At 38.1% G+C, this 19,146-nt stretch overlaps 2 protein-coding genes and 1 pseudogene across 6 annotated transcripts in view; 2 read left to right on the top strand and 1 right to left on the bottom strand.

Moving 5' to 3' along the window:
- Positions 1-6,646, top strand: part of LOC121928441 — a 39,894-nt gene extending 33,248 nt beyond the window's left edge. For all 5 annotated transcript variants that reach the window (XM_042463135.1, XM_042463134.1, XM_042463133.1 and 2 more), the window contains one exon: positions 5,771-6,646. In XM_042463135.1, coding sequence (XP_042319069.1) covers positions 5,771-6,075 — 305 coding nt within the window. In that variant the 3' untranslated portion in view covers positions 6,076-6,646. The remainder of the gene's footprint in view (positions 1-5,770) is intronic.
- A 3,443-nt stretch (positions 6,647-10,089) lies between these two features.
- Positions 10,090-19,146, bottom strand: part of ALOX5 (arachidonate 5-lipoxygenase) — a 49,867-nt gene continuing 40,810 nt past the window's right edge. The window contains exons 11-14 of the mRNA XM_042461185.1: positions 18,896-19,017; positions 15,362-15,462; positions 13,700-13,870; positions 10,090-12,378 (exon numbers count right to left, since the gene is read on the bottom strand). Coding sequence (XP_042317119.1) covers positions 12,199-12,378; positions 13,700-13,870; positions 15,362-15,462; positions 18,896-19,017 — 574 coding nt within the window. The 3' untranslated portion in view covers positions 10,090-12,198. The remainder of the gene's footprint in view (positions 12,379-13,699; positions 13,871-15,361; positions 15,463-18,895; positions 19,018-19,146) is intronic.
- On the top strand, positions 15,174-15,233 carry LOC121930218 (annotated as a pseudogene).

Genomic DNA, 19,146 nt, shown 5'->3' with positions numbered 1-19,146 from the left:
GTTCGGTGCAGTCATGCTGGCCATATGAGCACCAGAGTAGTTCTCAGACAACACTGGCTCTTCAATTTAGTAATAGAGATGAGCACTGCCCCCTACCATCAGTTATGACTAGACATTCATGCCATGGACCTACAGTTTTTTGTGGGGTTTTTGGGCTATGTGGCCATGTTCTAGAAGAGTTTATACCTGACATTTTGACAGCATATGTGGCTGGCATCTTCAGAGAATGCTGGCATGGAAGAGAGTTGGGTGTGTGTGTGTGTACACACATACACACATACATACTGTGTGACCCAGGGTAGGGAGGAGTGATTGCCATGTTAATCTGTGTATTGTTCTGTTGCTGATGGCAAGGCCTCAGGGTGGGAGGATATGCAAAGAGGAGTAGTGTTCCTTAATTAGTGAGTAGTTACTCTGGCTATAGCTTCATGGCTGACGTACAGTGACAGAAGAGGAAAAGAGCCAGGATGTTGACTAATATGTCCTTCTGCCCAGGAGGATTCTGAGTTTTTGCTCAACATGTTGTATCAAGCCCTGATTCTTAATACTGTTCTTCCTAACCTGAAGATCAGTTGCTTAGATCCTCATCTTTTTTATCTTGACCAAGGATTGTCAGCATGTTGTCAGAGGAATGCTACTGGTTTTCTGTAGGGTAGCCCCAGGAGGGTATTTTTCAGGTGGAGGACAAAATGCTGTGTGCTTTTTCCTAAAATTGGACAAGATTAATATCTTCAGGTCTGAAATACATTTGACCAGTGTTATCTTGCGCATTGCTCTCTATTGATACAGCATTATAGCCTGCTTGTTTTTGGAATGAACAAATATTCTTGCATAAGAAGAGAGCCAATGTGGTGTAGTGGTTTGAGTGTTGGGCTATAACTCTGGAGACCAGGGATTGATTCTTGCTCGGCCATGAAACCTACTAGTGACCTTTGGCAAGTTACATGGTTTCAGCCTCAGGGGAAAGCAGTGGCAAATCTCTGACCAAATGTTGCCCCCAAAAAACCCATGATAGGGTCACTTTAGGGTTGACAGAGGTATAAAAATTACTTAAAGGCACACAACCCACGCACGCGCCATAAGAAATGCAAATTGTATGCTGAATAAATATCATGTTGCTTCTTTCTGTATGACAGAGCATTTGATTTGCATTTTATAACATATCTAATTTATAAAAGGGTGAAAAGAAAGGTAGTGTGTACACACACATAGGTGTCTATAAGGAATGCTTTTAGCTCTTATGTTAATCAGTGATATACTAATCAGTTTGTGAACCTTTATGGTTTACTAAACTACGTTTATTATACGACTCAATTATTACCAAGTACACCCTATTTCCCTCTTCCTTTTCTTAAAACTCATTCCCAGCTGATTTCCGCTACAGAAAAAGCTAGTCCAGTATGTACAAAGATGTTGCATATGTCCTCACAATGGAAATAATGGCAGGTTTGCAAAATTGCAGGTCTTTTCTGCAGATGTACTTTAACTTAATTGTATGGCTCTTTAGGGAAAGAGTGTCTTTTTCCATGTGCCTTTTGGACATCAGTTACACATAACTGGTCATTCTTTTGCTAGAATTCCTTATGAAGGGTGTCCAGACCAACACGTGCCTAACATCCACACATTTCAATTTCCCTGGTGGCCTTAATAAACTTCTTAGCCAGTTGTGTCCTTGCAGTATTTTTTTATGATTCCTGGGTCTGGTGGTCCTTTGTGCCTTGCCTAGTGGCTCTTTTTCCCCAGCAATCAGAAACTGATCTGTTGGTTGCTCCTGGACCAAATCAGCATCCCATCCCCAGCACCATAGCCAGATTTTCCTTGTTTATAAATGTCCTGATATGAGAATTTTGTAACTTTCAGGAGCTAAAAATGCAAATGAAACAAATGACAAAATATTGTTGCCAAAATCCTGTTCAAAATTGTGACATACAGTAATTGTAAGAGAAATGACTGACAAACATAACATTTATACATTTTTAATACTCAGATAACGTTTCCTTCTTATATATTGGACTATAATAAGAATTATTATATACTATATATTTTATTATCACTTTAATTTAGATTTTTATACTAATTTCTATAAACATTTTAGCAAAATAGAAATATTAAAAAATATCTTAATAGCTGATAACATTATTATCTATATTTCAGTGATCTTTTAATTAACAGAAATTGCTTCAAAACCTAAAAAACAAAAAATGTTGAAAGAAAGAGAAAAAAGTAATATATATTTAAATAAAGAAATTTTTTGAATAAAAAGAAAAATAACATGAAGAGATAGAAGGCTATGGGGCAAAAATGTAAACCTAGTGCTATTATAATTCAGCCATTAAACTATATGGATAACTGTATCTGTGACCTTTCCTTCCAGTAATTTAGAAAGAATGGCCATCACTATAAATCTGTTCTCCTGCTGCAGTTATGTTAACTTAATCCAATAAATACATGCCGTATTTTCCCCAGTCAGTCTTTGAATAAAGATACCTCTTTCCTTTTCCATAATTTCCCATAATTTTAAAGATTTTTATAAATAAGTCATCAAGCAAGCATAGGCGGGTTACAGACCGCCATAAGGGACGTCCTTAGGACTTTTGAAAAAGGGGCGTCTCTTCCAGACGCCCCTTACCCTGTTCCACACGGCCGCCGCCATTTTGACGTAACGGACGCTCTGCGTCCGCACGTGGCGTCCCAGAAGTGATACCACGAGTGCACGATTAGCACCTCGTGACGTTTTTTCCGGGGCCCAGGAAGGAGCGCGATTTCCACGCTCTTTCCTCGGAGCGTCCGGGACCCGCGCAGTTTGGCTGCTGCGGCTCCCGGACGCTGCAACTGGCGGCGGCGGGAGACCGCCGCATTTCGGCAGTCTGTAACCTGCCATAGTTAGTGGGGATTCAGAAGAGGGCTTTCTTGATGTTTCTCCCAAATTCTGGAATACCCTTCCCAGGCAAAACACTTTTTATTTTGAAATACAGTAGAGAAAGTTTTTAAAGAATGGGCCAGGGGGTGCTGTATTGTTTTAAACCGAACTGCTTTTATTGCTTTTTATCTTTTAAAATTGTGTTTTGTTCTTTCTACTGAAGATTTGAATTGTTATAATACTGTAAATAGTTCAATTCTGTTTTAAAGTTTGTTTTTGGTATGTTCTTAATTGTACTTTTATTTTAAATTGTAAGCTGCTTTGAGTCCCAATTTTGGGAGAAAAGAGGGAGACAAATATAATAATGAATTTAATAAAAGTAAAACACTACCTAGAGAACCCAAAAGGAATCATGCAAAAGAACCTCAGATGCTTCTCTCTGCTATGAAGACTATGAGCCCGTATAGACAGGCCAAAATAAAGCTGCTTCAGATCACTTTGGAGGTATGCTGTTTAAATTATGCATGCATCCTAAGAGGCCAGAAGCAGCTTTATTTTGGCCTGTCTGTACAGACCCTATGTTGGGAAAACCATATGTCCAGTGCAAAATTTAACTTCTGACATATATGAGCTATTCTAATGAGCAAAAACTTTCTTGTACAAGCAGACTAGAACAGAGTTGATTCTTTGCATAGCAAAAATAAGTGTTGAGTCTCTTTTAAATATTATGGGTAAAGTTTTACTTTTTAATACATGTATATATCTGCCTTTATTTGATATCCTAAAGAGGAGTTATTATTTTTAAAACCCATTTATCTACTTATAAACAAACATCTGTTATAGGTTTCCCATGTATTTTCAATACGCATCTGGACTCCTCTTCTTTTGGTTGCCTTGTCCAGCAACAAAAGGGAGTGAGATGACCTGGTCTCTTCTGCTATTGTAGTTGTGGCACAGAAACTTATCTCTGTATGCTTTAGATCCCAAGAAAGCTCTGAATATGAATGTATGGTATTTCTCTCCCTTTAAAAAGAACAGGAAGGGTACCTCAGTGTATATTATATTTTGTACTCCATCAAAGAATTGTTTTCACCTACTTTCACAAATTTCAGTCATGATTGCGACTGGGGCAATCCAAAGGATTTGATCTTTGGGCTCAGTCTCAACAGTGAGGTGGCAATTACAACTCAGCTGTGAATAAACTGAGCTCCAAGGAGCATAGATGTGAACAGTTGAGGGGCAGTCGTGTTTAATTTTGGTGGTGTCAGTTTAACCATTGGAATAGTGAAAGGAGCAAAGTTGTGATTTCAGCATGTGCTTTTGCCTAGAAATTAGTAAAATAATTGGTCCTATGGTCCCTTTTTCTCCTGCTCACAGAGCTTCTGAGTAAGGGTGAGTAGAGATGGGCGGTGAAGGAATCAGACAGAATAAGAAGGAAATATGAGGTGTGAGAAAGTGCTAGCAAGACTTGTTTAATTATGTGAATAACTTCATTTTTAAACTACTCTTCCTTTGCATATCTGTAGTTGGCAGGCAGCTAAAGTGAAATACCAAAGCAGGACACGTTTGAGCCAGGATAGCCAGTTCAGACTTAACAAGCAATTATGGTTAATGCAAACTAAAATTAATATGCCAATTTCAAACCCTAATTTTAGCTTGTGGTTTGTGGCCCCAAAACAAACCACAATCATAGAATCCTAGAGTTGGAAGAGACCACAAGGGGCCATCCATGTAGGAACTCACAATCAAAGCATCCCTGACAGATGGCCATCCAGCCTCTGTTTAAAGACCTCCAGAGAAGGAGACTTGAGGAAGTGTGTTCCCCTGTCAAACAGCTCTCACTGTCACAAAGTTCCTCCTAATGTTGAAGTGGAATCTCTTTTCCTGTAGCTTGCATCCATTGTTCCAAATCCTATTCAATAGAGCAGCAGAAGCTTGCTACATCCTCAATATGACATCCCTTGAAATATTAAACAAGGCTGTCATATCACCTCTTAACCTTCTCTTTTCCAAGCTAAACATGCCCAGCTCACTGGCCAAATCAGTTGATTAGGACTAATTCAAACAAACAAACCACAGTTATTATACCTTAACTAAGTAATGTGTCCAAACATGGTATCTTATTGTTCAATAAAGATGTTGTGTTATGAACATGCAGACAAATTGACAAGTTAAATTGGTGCAGGGACGTAGCCACGGGGGGGACCCCCTTCCGTTAGATACGATGAATGGTGTGTGCTGCTGCGCCGCCGTGCCCAAGCTCCATTTTAATGGTGGCATTTGGTCTAGACGCCCCCCCCTTCCCAAAATCCTGGCTATGTCCCTGATTGATGTCCTCACCTTGCTGGCCAGAATGAAATAGGTGATATTATAATACCCTGAAGGCACCATATCCTGTCTGAGCGTTGAAGTGAAGCAAAGTCAGGGTTGGGTTATTACTTGGATGAAAGACCGCCAAGGAATCTCAGGTACTGTAGGCTGTATTTCAGATGAATAGAGCACCTCTTCAGTATTCCTTGCGAAAGAAAACCATGTGAAATTCATGGAGTTGCCAGTTGATATGCACCTGAATAGCACACACATATGCATTCATCATATGAAGTCAATGACTTAGAGGCAGAAGCCAAAGGAGTGTTAGACTTTGCTTTTTGAGAAATTTCTTGGCCACTCATTACAAGTAAATGCAGCTGTATATATTCATGCAAAAGATGGAATGTGGCTTAATTTCTTTAGTGTTTGCATTACTTATTTTAGTGCTATCCTGTTGTTTTTTCTTGTATTGTGATTTGAATCCTAAAATAAATTTCTTCTCATATTCTATATTCTAGGGGGGTCTTGAATCTAAAGAGTTCAGCGTGTTGTCTAACAGAGGCACTGTATGCTAACTTTTTTAATTTAATTTTTCTCCAGGTATTTTAGAGTGGCCGTTTTGGACGAAACTAGTTGTTGTTGCCATTGGTTTCACTGGAGGAATTCTTTTCATGTACGTTCAGTGCAAAGTCTACATACAGCTTTGGAAAAGACTTAAGGCATACAACCGTGTAATATATGTACAGAACTGTCCAGAAACCAGCAAAAAGAACATGTTTGAAAAACCAATGCTAACTGAGTCAAATCTTGAAAATACAGATATCCTTGCAAGTCATCTTGCAGAAACTAACAGTTCACATTATGTAGAGCCTGAAGACTCCAGGGCAAACATTTTGCATATCTGACATACTCTTCTTTTTTCCCTCTCTTTCTATGAAGATCTGCACCAGCATTGTTCTCAACCATTTAAAATCAGCCAAGATTGAGCTGGTGGATTTTCTAAAATTTTACTAAACGCATTAAGATTACTGAGGCTGCAAATCTCAAGATGACCTACAGAGAGGAGTACAAGATTGATTATACAATATGTAAATGAGGTGGAAACTTTAAAGAACAGATTTTTTTCAAAGCTTGATCTCCAATTTTCTAGGGTTATGAATTAATGGAAATGTCTACTTCCTTTACTGTATGAGAGACACATGGAGCTAAAACATGGAATTGTGTTTTAGCAGTATGTGAATGTTTGTGCTCATGTGTGTCTGTGTGTGTGCGTGTAAATATGAATGAACTTTCTTCACAAGACTAGTATAGTAGGGAGAAGCCTCCCCTCCCTCCATACGTTTGAGACTCTAAGTCCTGTATAGATCTAGTATTACCACAACAATTTGCTAAAATGTGAGACTTTGCTTCATGTTGTGCAAAAGCATAGAGCACTTTTAATCATTTTTATTTTATAATAAATTTTAAAGAATCTTGTTTCAGTATGTTCCTTTGTATTATTGAAGAACTGTTTGTACCACTTGCCTTAAGGAGAATGGTTTGTGAAGTCCTCCATCTTTCTTAAGCATACAATAAATATTCTGGACTTTTTGTCCTAAGAGCATATTTTGCAGACAGTATTGTTTGCACACATTAATTCTGTAAGATTATAAACACATTGAATGTTTCATGTAACCTGTACAGTGTTTCAGTGTTCTGAATGGTGTTTGTTAAAGTATACATCCATGGACCAGCCGTGTGATACGGTTTTGATTCCTTGTATAAATAAGAGGAAAGGGGATTTTGATGCATTTTAAAGTCATTTATTCTTCTGCATAAAGAATCATAGAGTTGGAAGAGACCACTAGGGCCATCCAGTCCAACCCCATTCTGCCATGCAGGAAATCCAAATCAAAGCATCCTCAACAGATGGCCATCCAGCCTCTGTTTAAAGACCTCCAAGGAGGGAGACTCCACTACACTCCGAGGGAGTGTGTTCCACTGTTGAACAGCCCTTACTGTCAGGAAGTTCCTAAGGCTGTTGATGTGGGTGTCATTTTCATTTCCAAATTTCAAGCAACTTTAAGAATTGATGAATAGCATCTAGGTCATGTATTCAGTTAGTTTGTGTGTCTGTGTTGTGATAAACACAAGTGTTAATCACAATAAGGTTGGATTGTTTGATTGGTTAATTGAACACACTGTCTAATGAGACCATTAACATTCTCTGAGATCTTTAAAGGCTTCTCAGATACCTGATTTTGCCAATTCTTTTTTTTAATAGTCTAATTTTCCCCCAGTGTGCCAGTTTCAAGTGCCATTGGCTATATGTATATATTTCCTTTCCTGGAAGCTGGGTCCATGTACTACCCTTTGAGTAGCACTCATCTAAGCCATGATGCTTTGGAGAAAGTGCACTTCTGAACTGTTTTCAAGGCAACCCTGAGTAGAGTACATTGTAGTGAAGTTTCATATCTGTACTCTGATAACTATAGCTAGATTGTCTGTGTGGGAGGGAGATCTTGCAATTTTCATAAGATTGTTTAGCTAATTGAGGGCTTTTGCTACTAAGGAGAAAAGTAATAGCACCGAGGAAGGCTATAGGAGATAGGACAGATTTTTGATTCTGGAAGAAGTAGCAAGGCATAATATATCATTGGATTTTGCCTACCTTATATCCTACACTAGACCGCAAACCTTTTAGGGAGAAAGCATTCCTCTCCCTCCCTGATAGAACACTATTTTCTGTTTATGACACTCTGTCTTATGTTATATTTATCACACATTCTCACTTCGTAAACTTCTCTCTCCTGTCCTTTCCCATATTTGCATTCTTTCTCTCTCTTGGTTTTGCACATTTCCATGTAAATTTTCTCTTGCTTATTCTCTTCTTTGTGTTGTTTTTCTCATACACATACTTGCTTTCAACTTGAAATGTACCATTTCTTGCACACACACACACACATTCTTGAATTCATCTTCTCTCCTTGGAAACACACTGTGTGCCTCCCTCAAACTCCTCTGTGATCCATCTTACTATGCATTTGTTTCCTTTGCACATTCCTTAGGTTGTGTGTTCTTTTGAGAAAGAGATGGGACAGACAATTGGAAAACTACGAACAATCTAAATACTAGGAAATCATATCTTAAGGTCTTGGAGCTCTTGCGGAACTGGAAAAACTTACACAAAAAGTTAACTGGAGACATTAGCTGCAATTATGTACATCAGTGTACCAGGGATCTACTAATCTAGGTTGAGCCAACTTACTAAACCAAACGCCATTCCATGGTTTGTGAGAACAGGCAAGATTGGCGAAGCACCTGGCTACATCCCCTGTAGCCAGAAGCAAAACAATCACAGCAGTGCTGAAACCTCTGGAAGACTCCAGCGAATCTCAGTGCTGATTTCCCTGCCAGTCATAAACCTGGATGACTTCACAGCAATTTGGGTTCCTTTTATTAGCTACAATAATCATCACAGGGACACATGAATCAAACTTCCACCTGCTTGTAATATAGGAAATTATCACACAGGAAATCCACGCTGGGATAGATGCGGCTTGTAACTGTCTGGAACAGATCTTATCGCATGGCCGAGAGCCTGGGCAATAGACAGCCTGTATCCAACCTGGGCTTCTCTGGCTGTTTTTAATCAACAGGATTTTTCTGTTCTTGAAAAGCTGCCAAAGAAACCTGGGTTGGATATGGGCTGCCTACTGCCTGGGCTCCTGGCCATGCAGTAAGATCCATTCCACATGGTTACAACAAGCATCTATCCTGGCACAGATTTCCATAATCTCCATAGTCTCTACACATTGATTGATTCTATTTTGTTATTCCTCATTTTTGTAATTGTACTTTTTGTTCATTTTTTTATTTTAAAAAATAAGGGATATAGTGTAGGCAAAATCCAATGATATATTAGGCCTTGCCACTTTTTCCAGAATTGGAAATCCGTCCTTCTTCCTATAGCTCCTGTTCAACTTAAAAACCTGTTCCAAAACAAAATAATTGGTGCAAGTTATAGATGCCACAGAGGACTGCAGTGACTGTGGGAGGAAGAAAAATCCTCACTCCACTGATTCTGGCTATCAGTATAACCTGTGATCTGGACCTTATACACCATAAACACATTTTACTTTAAACATTTGGAGGTGCTTTGTGCATCCCTTCAACAGCATATTCAAAACGTTAATGTATTGGGGAAACTTGCTTGGGAGGACTTATTCACATCTTTTCCATTCAAGAAGGCATAATACTCCTTGATTTAGGTTTTTTTAAAATATAATTTTATTCAAAAAAAATGAACAGAGAATCAGAGCATTAACAGAATTGTCTCATAGCAAGTCAACACCTGATAAATACTGGCTCTAAATAACCAGCAATCGTCCTTTTGTTTTTGGAATACTCTAGTTTATTATGTTGGTTACATCACCTCCCAAGGGATGGAGTACAATGGTAGGCTTTTCATGATCAGTTTACTTTGAAGAAATCAGCAATTTCATTTTTCTTGAATAACTTGACATCCTTATGTCTAATTACTGATACAATCCAATATCCTGCATCACACTACATTTTGTAATTTCATAAAACTGAACCTACACTGCAGAAATAAAGTCCTGCTGCCGAATTGCCTAGATGCACATGCAGGCATTGGCGTGAGTGCTTTCAGGCACTTCTGATGCACATCAAGCAATCTTCCACTTTGTCACTTCCTAGCCAGTGTTGAAATATACATCATTGCCCATGTCACATTAGGCCATGGTGCACCAGTCATTCCACCATGGTGCAAACATGCCCATACAGTACATTATAACATCATGTATATGTTGCACCATGGTGGAATGACTAATGCACTGTGGCCTAATGTGCCATGGTCTCCTAAATGAAAGTGGTCACTGAAATAAGTACGGTCATTTGAGAATATGTAAGTCCCAAGCAACAATAGGCTATGAATTTACGTATCTGTTGCTTCTCTGTTCTGTTTCTTATTATGGTCATTTACTTTGCACCACCAATTTTTCATTCAGAGCTAAATTCCATGTTCATCTCCACATACCCCCATGCCGATTTCATCTATCGGATGCCAACTTTTTGCTGTAGCGAGTTTCATTAGCTATAGCAGTAAATAAATGCTTGTTACCAACATTTTTATTCAGAAAAGGAAGAATAATAAAGACTACCATTGTATTCAGTCCCTTGAGAGGAGATGTAACCAACATAATCAAGTATTCTAAAATGTTTCAGTTTTGGGCCTTATACCCATTTATGCATGAACATAAGAGCAACAGCATATTAAAATAATCTAAGGTCTGGTAAGACCATTCCTGAGATTGGCAGATGGATATTAGCGCTCGATTTGGCCCATCTTGCTGGTTTTATAAATGCTGAATTTCTCAACAAACTGATTTACAGATTGAATGTCTGCATTTCTGTACTCAAATAAAACATCACTTTTAAAATCTGTTCACATTAACAAAACTTATTGTTAATTTGATAGAAAATTCTGAAGGAAATTTTAGCTTGCTTTACCTTTCTTATTATGGTCTAAAATATGAGACAACTGTTGAAACTGTTGAACTAATGACTTCTAAGATCAAGGTACCCAAAATATACTCAGTTAAGTATGATTTGAAAAGGAAAGCAATTTATAAAACTGCAATCTGTTAAAAATGGCATAGAATTGAAAATGGTTAGAATAGATAATTTCTTAACTTCAGCAATGGTAGAACTGAAACTATGATCCTTACAGAGTATTGAATGCCAAGATAGTTGCCACAGAGGGATCCACTCTGATGTTAACATGTTAGAGTCCTTTTTAATTCTTGCAGTGAACATGAATGCTGATTAACTTGTAGTAAATCATCTTAAGAAAGGGTTAAAGAAAAGAAAAGGTTTCTAAGAGCCAATTGGCCAAGCAAAAGCAAAAAAGTTGCAAAAGAACAAAATACCTATTTTATGTTAGCAGTACATTTGCTATCATTTCTCTCACTTCTCTTGTCTTTGCAGTATATTTATAATAACAAATCATCTTATCCAACTCTTCACACTAGTTTCTTCTACTTTCTTGTTGCACTCCAAGTTGCTCCCTCCCCATTTTACTGCCACACAATACTGTGGAGATTATCACACAGAGGATAAGGACGGGGTAAAGCAGAATTTTAAATACCGGTAGGTTGATAAAATTGGCTTCCACTGTAATGATTGTGTTGATCGTGTGATGAATCCCAGTGCTGTGTCCCAGTAGGTTACCATCCACATTAAAAGTTTTAAAAGCTTGTTTTTAAGCATCTTTTAAAAAGCTAAAGGAATCACACTAAGGGCAATTACACTTGTGGTGTGTGACGTCCTCAATAAATCACTTCCCCATCCTTATTAAAGGAGTTGTGTTTCCTCAAATAAGAAATAAAATACAACTAATACTAAAATAATAAGAAAAAGAAGATGGTTGCAACTCTAAGAAAACATGGGATGTTTGCAGATGGATGCTGTTGTGGGGAATATTGTAAAGTGTGAAGGTCTTTTGATAGTGTGCTGGAATTTTGCGCGCACTCCATATAAAAAATCATAATCGCAAAGAAGCTGAAGAAGTATTGAATTTCTCCAGATATGAACTCTTTCAGTTTTGTCCTCCCAACAGAAGTGTGTGAGAGAAAGCAATTCAGTTAAGACTCTCCCTACTTACAAAAGACGCTGTTAAGATAAAAGTAATAAAGAAGGGCCCAAAATAGTGCCCCTCCAGATGTTATTGGATGGGAGCTCCCATCACTCCTAGTAATTTTAGCAAATGAGGAGGGATTATGGAAGCTGAAGTCCACTAACATCTGGGGGGGGGGCAGAGCTGCCCAACTCTGCCTTAGTTCTAACACAGTTCTATTGAATAGCAGTAGTAACTAATTATATCAGCAGATGTACATCTAATAGAAACCAAGGCCATTATACCATTCAGTACTGACTAAGCTCCAAGAGGCACTAATGCCAGATAATCTACCTTTAAATAATTTGTCATATATGGACAGTTATTCTAGCTCACTACCACTGTCTTACTATCAGATTGCCACACTGTTAGGAATCTGATCTGGGGAAAGGTAATAGTAGGGGAGTTTTTTGTTCCTGTTCCGTTCAGTAATATCACTGGTAATATCATCAAGATTCTTCCGGAATTTCTTCATGGCCTCTTTCACTGGCTTCTCTATAAAGTGTTCATCTGGATACATCCCCAGAAACACCTGGTAGTAAAGTGGACACAAAAGATATTTGTTGTAAAAGATCTAAAAGAAGTCCCAAAAGTTAACCATGCCATTGCAAAAATGGTAACCTTCCCTTTCTGTGGTCTAATCCAATATAGAATATTGATTTTCCTGAGTTAAAATACTCCAACATGTTTGCAATGCCTGTTTACAGATTCCCAGATTATGGAATGGTTCTGCCGGAAGAGATCCATCACATTACCACCTTAGACAGCTTTAAAAAAGCTGTTAAGATGGATCTTTTGGGACAGGCCTTTCCTGAATAGATAACCGGCCACCAAAAATCTGACCTCCTATACCCCTAACTCTCGCCACAGCCACTGCTTTGATCTGTTAATTTTGTTTGTCATTTTAAGGTATGTTTTAAGTAACGAATTGTTTAATTGTATTTTGGGGGGGGGATTTGGGGATATGGGTCTGTATTATTATTATTATTATTATTATTATTATTATTATTATTATTATTATTTCAGATGGCTGTGAAATGAATACCTAATGTTGCATGTTGCATCCTCTCTGCATGGGAGTTGCAAAGTAGGGATGTTGCAAAGGAGGGATTCAGTACCTCTGAATGTACACTCTCCTCCTGGCAGCTTCCAACTACAGAAGCACATTGCTACTGCCATTTGCTAAAGAGTAGGGCAAGCTGTAGTTTTGAAGCTGGCATAGTGATCTGACGTTGCTCTCCCAGACTTCCAGCTGGGTATTGCCTGTGGGTCTCCCCCTCTCCACCCAACAAATAGTTGTAACAGTGTCCCCTGACCTTCCAAAGCTGCCTCCTGGGAGCAGGAGGGAAGCAGAAGTGTATGGCAGAATGCTATGTTCTTCGAGTCTTGGTGTTGGGTTCTGATATGGAAAGGCCAGTTATATATTCTAGTCCTGCACAATCCATCTGTTTTAGGTAGGCCTCAGTCTTCCAGTCATGTAACTACTGTTAAATGAAGTATGTAACAATTCCATATACTCCCAGCTGGGTGCAGTCTCATATACCTGTATCACATACCCAGGAGCATAAGGAGCAGCCTGGAAGAATATCCCACATGTAGACAAGACAACTTTGCCTAGTCTTGTGCAAGACCCTAGCAGGCGCAGGGATACAAATGTCTGGACTCCAGAGAAGTCCCCTAGCACTACTTTTGGTGCCCACAGTTACAACTCTATGGAGGTGCCCTTGCTAGGGACGTTAACAAGATTTAAATCTTGGCCAACTCCTCAAAATGATGCAAAGTGCTAATTTGGGTTTTATATATAATTAATGAGATATATAAAAGTAGGCATAAGAGAGAAAGGTTTCACTCACTTCATTTTCCTGAAACTGACTTAAGGCCCAGACAGCACCAAGATGCCAACAAGAGCGGCCCCTGTCTGGTAAACTCTCAATGATATACTCAATGGTAACACTCCCCTTTTTTGTAGGTGGTGGGCAGCGCATAGTTGGAGGGGCATTAGGAATCCAGGAATACCAGTCATACTGAAAAATAAGAAGATTAAGGCCAGTAAGATTAAACCGTACTAGGAATTAGGAAATTAAGCAAAGCAGCAACAGAACGATGATGGCTAAGAGGTAATCTTCTTCAACTTGAGTTCAAGACTACAATTTAGCTGGGTAGATTAAGGGAGCAAGGGGTAATTCTGTATGGTCTAAATTAAAAGGGTCAGGGTTAGGTTGCCATAATTGTCCACTAAACTTGGGACAAAGTAGGACAAAATCTAGACCCCAAACTGTAGGACAACTGCAGGACAAAACTCAGCCAAAATGTAGGAATTTAAGGCCCTTTGTTTTTTCTTAAATGCCCTACATTTTGGGCTGAGTTTGTCAAGTATGGCAACCCTAGGTCAGGGTCAAGGTCAAAACTCATGAAATAAAAAAAATTGATCCTCCTATATCATATGATTTTTCCAAAGGATGATTCTCAACCACCCTCACATCCGAGACCTTCAGCTCTATAAAATGAACCACAGCAATCACATAACAGTTGACCCTCCACTCCTTATCCATGGATTTTTTTTTATTCCACAGATCAAGCATCCTGGCTTGAAATATTCCAAAAAAGTATAAATTCCAAATAAGCAAATCTTGATTTTACATTTTATAAAGGGACAATCCATGTGCTGTGCCGTTATAGTTAATGGGACTTGAGCATCCACAGATTTTGTTATCCACAGGAGATCCTGGAACAAGGGACCCACTGTATTGTCACATTGTGGCACCACAGTGTTCAAAATCATGAATCTGAGCCACAGATCTTCAGGGACCAAGGTATGATAAAATGTCTTCTATTAGATTCCCATGTTTTTGCACCCTAGTTCACCTTTAATGTACAGAATTCCATGATTTTTGTTGTTCCTCTGTGTCTAGGGTTGGCAATCAGAATTTGGGTGTATACCAGGTGCTATAGCCAAATATTTAACAAGAAGGAACTGGCAAAACAACCACTGAGTATTCCTTGCCTAAGAAAACCCTATGAATTTAATTAGGCCACCATAAGATTGACAGGTGACTTGAAGACATATGCAACATATGTTTCTCTTCATCCTGTCACAACACTGATTGCTACCAGTCATAAAAACTAATGGCACAATGACATCACTTATATGAAGTCCAGCTGAACTTGTGATGGAGAGACAGCATCTCAGATATATATTTTCCCCTCTCTTCTCTGTTCATTGAAGTCCATCTACATTTCCTTTGTTCATCTTACTTCTGTTCTGCACTTTTCCGGGACACCTTCTCATCTTACTTCCAGTTTTTATTTCCTGTCCAAAAACATTTTCTTTTCTTCGGCAGCACTTATACTAAAATTGGAACGATACAGAGAAGATTAGCATGGCCCTCTTTGGTTAGCCTTTTCTGTGCTTTCTGATAGCAGATAATCTGACATTTTTCCATTTCTGATATTCCTTTGCCAAAGCCTATCGTATTGAGAGCCCAGGTACAGAATTACTTCAAAATAAACCAGACCTGACCAAAATTTACAGCTGCGTGTTGTGCTGATGTTGTGAATATCACTACAGTAAGATATTCTGACAGCTTCTCCCGTGTCTTGATTGTCTTAGGAAATCCTGAAAGGCAGAGGAAAAGCCTAAATTAATACATTTAAATGAAAGGATCCAAATTGTTCTGAGTTTTTAAAAAACAAAATAACATTTCGTTTTCACAATCTCATGACGAAGACAAACAAAAGTTATGGTTTTGAACAGAATAGAACAGAATTTGAGAACAAAATAAATTTAGGAGATGTTCATATGATAGCCATATTATATACATTGTTTTTTCTGACCCTTTGCCTCAGAATCAATGGTGTGGCAATGGCGCAACTGCGGAAGTAAAGCACAGACTCCTCAGGCCTCGTGTTTCCTGGCAAAAAAGGAAGGTGAACTATCTTTCTTGGAGGCTTCTAGGAGCAGCAATTAACATTTCAAATAGTTGCAGTGACTTCCTGCATTTTTAAAGGTAGAAAACACACCAGAAGTGGACTTTTGTCCAGGTCTGCCCCATCCACCCTACTTTTATTCTTGTCCCCCCCCTTCTGTTTTTGTTGGTGCATTTTTGCATTTTTAGAAGACTGTGAGTTTCAGAGGTAGAAGACTGGCTCCCAGACCTACTCAGACTGCCCATGTAACATGATAAAAAGTTCAGGGAGTTGCAGAAGCCAGAAGAGTGATAATCAAAAATGAGACTACTATGTGAGCAAAATAGTAATTGTCTCCCAGGGAAAGTCACTATTGTGCAGTTGTGAACAGCACCACCTACAGCAGTGATGGCAAACCTATGGCATGCGTGCCAGAGGTGGCACTCAGAGCCCTCTCTGTGGGCACATGTGTCATCGCCCCCGCACAGAGTTTGTTATGAGAAAGCCAGAGGGACATGGCATTTTGCAATAAATAAGTGGGGTTTGGGTTGCAGTTTGGGCACTCGGCTCCAAAAAGGTTCACCATCACTGACCTACAGTCTTCTGGACTCAGTCTTTATCCAAATTGTATTAGTGAATACAGTTAGTATATATATGGCTTTTAAGAATCACATATGCTAAATTAAAGACTTAAATTAAAGATTCCCAACTGGAGTAGATTCATTGAATCAACTACTGAATGGTAAATGAATTTATGAAAAACCCATTGATTCAATAGATCTGCGCTAACAGGACTAGCAAATGGATTTAGGTCAATGTATCCAAGAAACTTGTGATATTAATTTTAATAGTGGCCTATTTTTTCAGAGCACATGTTGGTTCCATTAGCAGACTCATGCAACATATTTATTATGAACAGTCACAGCTCTGGTTTGCATGATCTGACAGGATGGAAACAAAGGCAAAGACATGGCCCTGGGATTCCAGCTATACTCTGGAAAATCATGATACACACAACACAATTATATCATGCACCAGCTACAAACGTCTAGGGAAACCTTTTGTGGATTAATTTTTAAACATGTTGAAACATATGAGTGAAATATTTTACAGTGGTGATTTATGCTGTCATAATATAGGCTAATAGCAACTGTGACAAATATCCCAAATCCAAGACTAAAATGTTGTAACCATATTAGAAATTTTTATAAATTAGCCATAGCCTGTGGGGATATTCCTAAATGGCTATCCCCACAAGAAGTTTTTTACAGGAAATAACGTGAGAAACTGGTTGACTTATGGTGATCTATTAGAGAAAAAAATAAAGTGGAATATTAAACAGTTAAAAAAATTAGAGGAAGAAGGCTTTAAATTACAGTGGTTGATGTATTACCAAAGGAAAGCTTTCAAGAAGATAACGTTAAGTTATTGTTTTGAACAGAATAGAACAGAATTTGAGAACATAATAAATTTGGGAAATGATCATATTATAGCCAAATTATATAAATTGTTATTAAAATTTAATACAGAAAAGGAACAGTTAAGGAATGGATGATCCACTGGGCAAATAATACAGGATATAAGATTCAGATGAATCAGTGGGAGAAGGTCTGGACCAGAGAATTGAAGTTCACATGTTGTTATGACCTAAATGAAAATTACTATAAAATGTTTTTAGGTGGTATCTGAGGTGGAAATGTATATGGGAATAATGAATAAATACTGGAAATGCCACCAAAAGGTTGGAACATTTTACCATCATTGGTGGACATGTAAAAAAACTTGGAAGTTTTAGTTAACAATAGCCTCTGTTGAACAAAAGATCTTGGGGAAAGACGTGAGCTAGACCTGACCTATATTTGCTAAATATGATTGATTTTGAAAATAAAATGGAAAGAGAATATAAAATCTTATTATATTATATGACTGCAGCTGCAAGGTCAATTTATGCCAAAAACTGAAAAAAAGAAGAAATACCGATTACTTCAGAATGGCTACAAAAGATTATGGGCTTTGCCAAACTAGCAAAACTAACTAATTTAGTAAATGGTAATGGTACTGATATTTTTTAAAGAAACCTTTTATGGATTGTGTTAAAGATGTAAGAGGAGGCATAGTATTAATAGGATTTGATGTATAAATAATTCTTAAAGAGGGCAGAGGAGGGGGAAACAAATAGAGAGTGAAGGGGGAAATCTTATTTTACTTTCTTTAATCTTCGCTTTCTCTCTCTTCATTTCTTTGTCTTTTAGGTAGACAAATGTATATAAAACTGCAAGACAGATGAATGGGAAGCAATACATTTCACAGGGTGGAGGGTTAATGGGTGACTGAATGAACGCATTTTCATTTGTGTTAATTTTGAGTTTAACAGGTTTCTTCCTTTTTTCTCTCTTTCCTTTTTCTTTCCCTTTTTTTTCAAAGTTTATTTTATTTTGTTTATGTTTTTGTATTTATCCTTTGGTATTGTATTGGCTTAGTACTGTATCAAAAATTAATTAATAATTTTTAAAAAATGAACTGGGAGAAGAATGGGGCGAGGAACATCATCAGCTTTAGAACACTGAACATTTCCCAATTAAATAGTATGATAGCAGCTGAATGTGAGAAGTAATATACTTGGCTTCAGATGGATCAACTCAATCAAGGAAGCCACAGCCCTGAGTTTGCAAGACCTGTGCAGGGCTGCTGATGACATGGGGACTTCGAGGTCACTCATTCATAGGGTCTCCATATGTCAAAGTTGACTTGATAGCAGTTAACAACAAACGTTTTAGAGAGATTGAGAGAAGCTGAAAAATCTCATACTTCTTTTAATACAATGATTCAGAACATATATACGGTACATGATTAAATATTAATGTCTGCTCAGTGTTTTCATTAATACACTTTGATGTATGACAGTTATCAGTATTTGTTATTTATAGTTAACTAAATGCCTAAAGTTTTGGGAAGTCTTGTACAATATTCCATCTATTTCAGTTTTATTCCATAATTCCTTTCCTTTCAGGAAAAGAAGGGAGTTATTGGCCAGAATTTTTTCTGTCTCTCTAAGCCCAATTGACCCACTTGGTGTTAAAGGGGGAAACTATAATTTACACACTGGGCAGCATTGCAGGACAGATGATCTAGTTCAACCTCACCTGAAGCCTTGTTGCCTCTCATCCCATAGATATAAACGTCCTTCACAAAGGCCTGGAGCTCCACATCTTCACACACTCTCTCTTCACTCTCATAATAGATGTTGATAACATCTGTCACAAAGCTGTAGGAAACAGCAAGGGAAGTTAGCAAAATGTCTATGGTCATCTATGACTTGCACTATTATCTGTGTTTTGCTCTATTAACTCTTTCTCTCTCTCTCTCTCTCTCTCTCTGTGTGTGTGTGTGTGTG

The sequence above is a fragment of the Sceloporus undulatus genome, chromosome 4, assembly GCF_019175285.1.
Source record: "Sceloporus undulatus isolate JIND9_A2432 ecotype Alabama chromosome 4, SceUnd_v1.1, whole genome shotgun sequence".
In the NCBI taxonomy this organism is placed as follows: domain Eukaryota; kingdom Metazoa; phylum Chordata; class Lepidosauria; order Squamata; family Phrynosomatidae; genus Sceloporus; species Sceloporus undulatus.
This window is presented reverse-complemented; position numbering and strand designations above follow the sequence as displayed.